The following is a 7,138-nucleotide window of genomic DNA, read 5'->3' as shown; positions in this document are numbered from 1 at the left end:
TTTCTGTTTGATGATTTATCAAACGTTTTCGATCCAAATTTTAAATGGAGAATCCATAAAGAGGAACCCATGAATGAAGAGGAATCCATAAAAAGGAACCCATTTTGATTTATAAATAAGGAAAATATTTCGCTTTAACAGGTTTCCAACAATGGCCTTTGGTACTCGACAATTTATATACGGATCACTAGGTCGAGGACTAAGACATCTGGTTACACGCTACAATGGCCTTCAACGCCAATCTTCTCCTCGTCACGGCATTCCTGTGTCTTCTGAGCGTCCACCATGGACGCGCCTGCTTCCCGGCCATCTTCAGCTTCGGCGACTCGCTGCAGGACACCGGAAACTTCATCAACACCTTTGCCAACACCACCATCAGCAAGCATCCATGGGGCATCACCTACTTTCATAAGGCGACGGGCCGCTACAGCGATGGCCGTCTGATCATCGACTTCATCGGTCTGTGGTCGCTTCCTTTAGAAACTCGACGCACTCCTCTCTTTGTTCTTGTTCCTGACATGGTCTAGGATGCCGGTGGCGATACTTGCAGCACAAGCGCTTGGGCTGCCGCTGGTGCCGCCGTATCGTGGAGGAGGAACTTTCTCACGTGGAGCCAACTTCGCCTTCGGAGGGGCCACGGCGCAGGACCGGAAAGCCTTGGCCGGTCTTGGACTTAATGTTACTAGCTTTATGGACAGGTCCTTGTTCGTCCAGATTGGCTGGTTCAAGGATCTGCTTAAATCCGTGCCATCCCTTGCGGGTAAGATTTCACCGACTGAAAGTGTCATCTATCTTAGCTTCCGATGAGAGAGAGAGAGAGAGAGAGAGAGAGAGAGAGAGAGAGAGAGATTGACAGTCGTCGATTCTTGGATTGCCAGATCGCACGTTCTTGGGCAACTCGCTGTTCATGATGGGAGAGATCGGAGGCAATGACTTCAACGCGGCGTTGTCCCAGAACAAGCCGATAGAGAACATAAAAAATGCATTTGTTCCCGGTGTGGTCCGAACGATCAGCTCCGGTATCACTGTAAGTGTAATAACACGGTGAACGCTTGTTGTTGAGGAAGCTTTAATTTCTTCCATCTTTTTCACTTCATGTTTTGAACGCAAGACTTTAATCGAGCTCGGCGCCAAGAACTTCATCGTTCCCGGAAACCTACCGATTGGCTGCATTCCGGCGTGGCTGTCAAAGTATAAGAGATCAGATCCTGGTTACTACGATGCAAACGGATGCATCAAATGGTTGAACGACTTCTCGCAGTATTACGGCAGCAAGCTGCAGGATGAGCTGAACAAGCTCAAGAGAGCTCATCCGGAAGCGAACATCTACTATGCTGATTACCATGGCGCCGGAATGAGGTTGTTCTCCAATCCAAAACAATTCGGTGAGCTTCCTCATCTTCCATGAACGCAACCTATGTTGTTCCTCTGCGGCTCGAGTGATAGCCACCCTCTTCGGTGATCTCTTTCTCTTCTCCTTCCTCTATTTCCACTTCAATTTCCAGAGTTAAATCTTTGAAGAAAGGTCTAGAAAAGAACAAGTTTGCTGGGATTTCGAGGTAGGAGTCCTCGTGAACGACTACACTGGAGGAAGACCACAATCCAAACTGCAGTTGGACAAAACACACTGCAATTCTACTCAGCATATTTAGATTTCCTCTTTGGTAGGCATAGAAGACCACTCTTCTAGGAAATCTAAATATTGACAAGAAGCAATATCATCATCTCCTCTTTTTTTTTATCCTTGCTCAACAGAATGTCTTGTCACGGAAATGGTATTCTTTCCATCTTCACTCAGTAATTACTCTAAAGCCAATATAGCCAACATCTAACCAAAAAAAATAACATCTTACTTTCCTCTTTTAAGGACAATTCGTTGTAAAAAAGGCAAAAAAAAGTGATTCGGCTTCATGCAATGATTAACTAATTAAGTTGAAATCATTAATTCAAAATATTTAAGCTCATGTTCGTGACAGTATACATATAAAGCTAAGTCAATTCAGGTCCTTACTCACTTTCATGTATGACTAAATCAGACCTTTTTTTTCCTACTATACATACCTCAACCATCACTCTGTTGCATTCGACTCATTGACTTCAGATACGTAAACTCAAATTCTTATAATAATAATATAGGTACCAAATTCTTATAATCCAATTTAAATCACTCCCCATGTTAGATTAAACTATCCTCCATCAGAACTCCTTATATTGTCGTTTATCTAAATATATAATTAATTAACGTGGATTTATTTGTGTTGTTGCAGGTATTGCAGAACGATTCGTTGCTTGCTGTGGAGGCAATGGTCATGGGTGCGATGAGACTGGACCTGTTTGCAGCAATCCATCAACCTTTGCCTCTTGGGAAGGATTCCACCCAACCGAGGCATTTTATCATGCCGTTTCTGATGGACTCATCAGCGGGCCATTTGCTATTCCTTTGTTGAAGCAAACCTGCTCAAAGCATGCTCAAAAGAGAGCTTACACGTTGCATTATTAGCCATGACACATGATAAGTAGACCAAAAGATGCAAAGGCTGCAGTTCGCTGAGAGAATAAGATGCTCAGAAACCATTGTTGAGGCTGCAGACATATTTCAAATAAATCTTCATGCTTGTTTAATGATTGGTACATCCAAGTTCTCTTTCTCTCTCTTTTTTTCTGTCTTTGCTCTGTGTGTGTTCACAAGTGAAGACCACATTTGATTCAGCTATGCTTTATTCACCATGGATCAATTAAGAGCAGCCATTCCACCACTAAAATCTTCCTAGGAACCAAATGTTGACCTCGGACACAATCAAGGGTAATCGAAATCATGTGGTGGAATGACAAAGAAAATTATTACATGCGAAACCTAGATGCATGAATATATACGAAGGATGGATTAAGATTAGTCCCATATTATATATATATATATATATATATATATATATATATATATATATATATATATATATACATATATATATAGTGGTGGTTTTCGTTTTTCATCATCATAGATAAAAATATTGAAAATAGAACTTTTGAAATTTGAGAAAATGTGATGAATAAATGATAGAATGATTTCATTTGCTATTTCGGGCTTATACTTAAAATATTGTCAGTGATTTCTGTAGTAATTTATAGGATTGTTATTTTTTGTTAGCCTGAGTTGGATTAGGATATTTATAGTTGTACCTTTCTCAATATATTGTCTCTCACCAAAAGAGATTATGGTAGTCATTAAGGTGTCTAGGTAAACTTTGATGTCAAGTAATTCATGTTGAAAGGACTCAAACCTTTTATTGGGACTGCGTAAAAGTTAATATCTTTATCTATCAAGCAAAAGATGCTTACAAAGCTGATCACTTCTAGTAGACATGGTAGAGATACCAAATAATCAACCCTAAAGCAATGCTTAACATGATGGGAGAATTGGTAGGATGGATAAAAAATAAAAAGATAGCAAAGACATAAATAGAAAAAGTGAGAAAAACTTGATTTTGTAGAAATGTTAATTTAGCCAATAAATAATAAATGTTGGAGCTCAACACGTACCTCGATGGTTAAGGAGGAGCACTTTGAACATCTAATTGAACAGAAGAGAAGAAAAGAAGATAAGAGATTATGATATGATGTTTAGCAATCGATCACAGGGTCTTTGTTACAAGTTGGTTGAGGAGAGGACATGAGAAGAAAGGAAGGTAAGAGATAATCTTAGACTTGCTTCAAGTCTTCTGACTCAAAAAAATTATAGTCTCATAATTGACCTCTTTATATAGTTCACAAACATAAGAGAAAAAAGAAAGTAACTAATAAGAAAGAAACAAAAATCATCTTTTAATCTTGTAAAATAATCTTCCTTCAATGCACATGATGTCCTTCCTTTCTTGTAAGATAATGATTCTTATAATATTCTCTTTTATTTATTTATTTTATTGTTAATGTAGGAAATAAGATCTTAACTGCCTAGTAGGATGTTGTCAAGTGGCAATCTTAAAACGTTAATTAAACTCGAATCCAAGTTTATCATCAATCCAAAATGATTCGAGTCAGCATTTTTTTTCTTTTCACATCTGTGAAATGTAGCATGATTTCCTTAAAAGATTTAACGTAAAGGAAAAGAGTACAGTGTAACATTTAGAAACCATTGTCACTAATCCACTAAAATTATTTTGAAAACAACAAACTGAGTTGGAATGACTTAAATATTGAATAAATATATAACCCTTTTTCGCAATCAAAGTGGTCATTTTCAATCACCAAAATATCACCACTCGAATGCTTAGAAATTTCTTTGACAGCAAGAACATCCATCCACATGTGGTGATAAGTTAATGATTCTTATCACGTACAAGTGCTCTCTACAAACTTGTGTGGCTTCATGCGGTAGGCACACCTCTATCATATCAAACACTTGCAAGTTGTTTCAAGTCACTCTCGATGTAAGAATAAATTGTTAAGAGTGTTAGAAGATTTCCCAAAGCATCTGAGTTGGCTTATAGGATAGTAACGGATTCATTCTGATGCCAAAGCATCATTCATTCTGAGATATTCTAAAGCAGCCTCACTGCAGACAGAATAATGCTGGATTTCTCTACTGCTACATGTAGCTCTCCTTCAGGTGATTCAAACTGCTCAAGCCACTAGAATGCAGATTGGAACATTAATGCACATCCATCCCCATCATCGCATTTGATTATACGGCAATGATTTGTACAAATCCACTGTTCACCATGAGCTCCACCTATTCTTTGTTTGTACTTGTTTAGCAAGAAAACATTCCTCTTGTAATAATGTTGGAAAAGCATCAGATGCCAACAGGAAATTTTGCCTATATGTCCTCCAATGTCACAACTCCTCTATAACAGTGTACAGCTTTTCTATATTTTTGCAAAGGTAAATAAGAATTTTATTTAGGTATCCACAAGTATATATCTATATTTTTGCAAAGGTAAATAAGAATTTTATTTAGGTATCCACAAGTATATATCTATATTTTTGCAAAGGTAAATAAGAATTTTATTTAGGTATCCACAAGTATATATCTATATTTTTGCAAAGGTAAATAAGAATTTTATTTAGGTATCAACAAGTATATATCTATATTTTTGCAAAGATAAATAAGAATTTTATTTAGGTATCCACAAGTATATAGTGGTGGTATCACACAGAAGCCTCCACTGCAAATATACCATTCAGAAACAGAAAATTATGCAGGAATGAAATTGGTAAAAGAACACCCTATTTCAGATATACAATAAATTATATTCTGAACTTTTATCTTCTCCTTGCTCTCACTTTCAGCAAATGCATCTTTGCTGTTGTTGTTGTCTTTATAAATTCTACAAATCACTGGAAAACTAAATGGACTGTCTTGGACATTGTAGCTCTAGTTCTTTTGTATTGGTCTTCCTAATTGTCCTTGTGGTATATTTTATTGAATGAGATTGCAGTTCTCATTTGATAAATCTTTTATTTATGACAAACTAGTGTTTTAATAACATATAGTATTTTACACTTCAAGCATTAAACCCTAGTTTTTTTTCCCATAAACTTCTGGTTTCATTGGTAAGTTAAGGTATTTTATATACCTTCTTGATTGGATATAAGTCAAACTTGAGTTATTTATATTGGTTATAGAAATCATAAGTAGAAGAGAGAGAGAGAGAGAGAGAGAGAGAGAGAGAGAGAGAGAGTATATTATCTATTTTGTTTAGGTTTCATCTTTGTTATATGCTGCCTTCCTTTTCAGTTCATCCTTTATTTTAATTTCTTCTTCCTCATTTTATTTATTTGATCAAATTTGGGATACATGTTTTACCCTTCGTCTGCTGTTGCACACAACCCAATCGGCCAACTTTTCTTCTCACCTTCGAAGCATGCGCTTATTGCGTTAGTGCTCCATTCAAAAAGTTGGATATGGTAAATACATTCTTAACCAGTCTTTAGACCGAACTGGATCTAAAGAACAAGAATAAATCTACATAAAAGTTACTTAAAACCTTTTCTAGTGAAATTTACTTCACTACATCAATTAAAATAATCATATGGCTAAAATGTGAGTGGATATCTACCAGTCCTACCAAGCTCCATGGTATGTCTTCTTCCTTGTTAGATTTGAAAATAGCATTAGATGCCAATACTTCCCACATGCCGTCTTTATTATTTGTCCTTCTCAAAAGAGATCAGGGAAGATATTAAGCCAGATTCCTATATCATTGACTTGAGTCAACAAAGGGCACAAGACTCTATAAAAGCCGAAGGGCAGCACAGCAAGTTCAGCAGCAGCGGCAACCCAGCACACCTCCTTGAGACCTCCACTTCCTCATGGCGCCACAAGTTCAGCAGCAGCAACCCAGCAAGTCGACTGTCCTTGACAAGGTGGGCAGGGAAGCATTTGACATGATAGAGGTGTCCTTGGGCAGGAAAGGAAGGCCGCTACTACCTCGCAGCTTTCACCGCCACAACACTCCTCAAAAGAAAGAGCCAATGCTCGACAGCATCCAAGCTGCAAAGCAGTTTAATGGAGTTTTGTTTGTGGAGTCTGCTGGCCTCAAGCAGCGACACTAAGAAACTTTTCGTGGGCTTACCTAAATCACCTCTTGTTTGGCACATAGTTTCTTCTATAGCTACTGTGTCTCTCCTGCGGCATAGCTAGCCGAGGAGATCCATGAGATCTTGCATCTATATATTTAGTGGTGTGCTAGAAACAGTGTGCTGCTCTTGTAATTTCTATAAAGATCTTGATGTAGAAAAGCAGTGTGAAAAAGGTCTATAAAGGTCATCATCTTTTTTGTGAATGCTTAGATGTTTATTCTACATGAAACAAGCCTTTTGACAGTCCATGGAATCCAAATTACAGCAGAAGAATCTGTATAACCTAAGGTGCAGGAAAAGCCTGTGGAGTCACTTGCGTAAGTTTCTTTAATGAACAGGAAATATTTAGAGCTAAAACTAGTATTTTTATTGCACGAGGATGTGCGACCAAATGATATAGCATACCTTCATTCACGGGAAATAGTTATGCAACAAGGAAAGATTGTCGTGGTTGATATCATTGTCCTCAACTAATGTATTCAATATCGAAGCTCACAGATAACAAAAAAGTTGGGAAGAGTTGAATGATAAATGGATTGGAACAGAGAAGGGGGACGGT

The 7,138-nt window shown here is 37.7% G+C and overlaps 1 protein-coding gene across 1 annotated transcript; it reads left to right on the top strand.

The window, feature by feature from the left end:
* Positions 1 to 224: 224 nt before the first annotated feature.
* LOC103971306 (GDSL esterase/lipase At1g28590-like) lies at positions 225 to 2,558 on the top strand. Its single transcript, XM_009385297.3, has 5 exons — positions 225 to 459; positions 551 to 760; positions 879 to 1,027; positions 1,112 to 1,385; positions 2,268 to 2,558. Exons 1-5 carry the CDS (start codon positions 225 to 227, stop codon positions 2,498 to 2,500), a joined length of 1,101 nt encoding a protein of 366 aa, XP_009383572.1. The 3' UTR covers positions 2,501 to 2,558.
* Positions 2,559 to 7,138: the final 4,580 nt, after the last annotated feature.

This window comes from Musa acuminata, chromosome BXJ3-11 (genome assembly GCF_036884655.1).
Source record: "Musa acuminata AAA Group cultivar baxijiao chromosome BXJ3-11, Cavendish_Baxijiao_AAA, whole genome shotgun sequence".
Taxonomy (NCBI): domain Eukaryota; kingdom Viridiplantae; phylum Streptophyta; class Magnoliopsida; order Zingiberales; family Musaceae; genus Musa; species Musa acuminata.
Note: the sequence above shows the minus strand (reverse complement) of the source record. Positions and strands in the feature narration are given on the sequence as shown.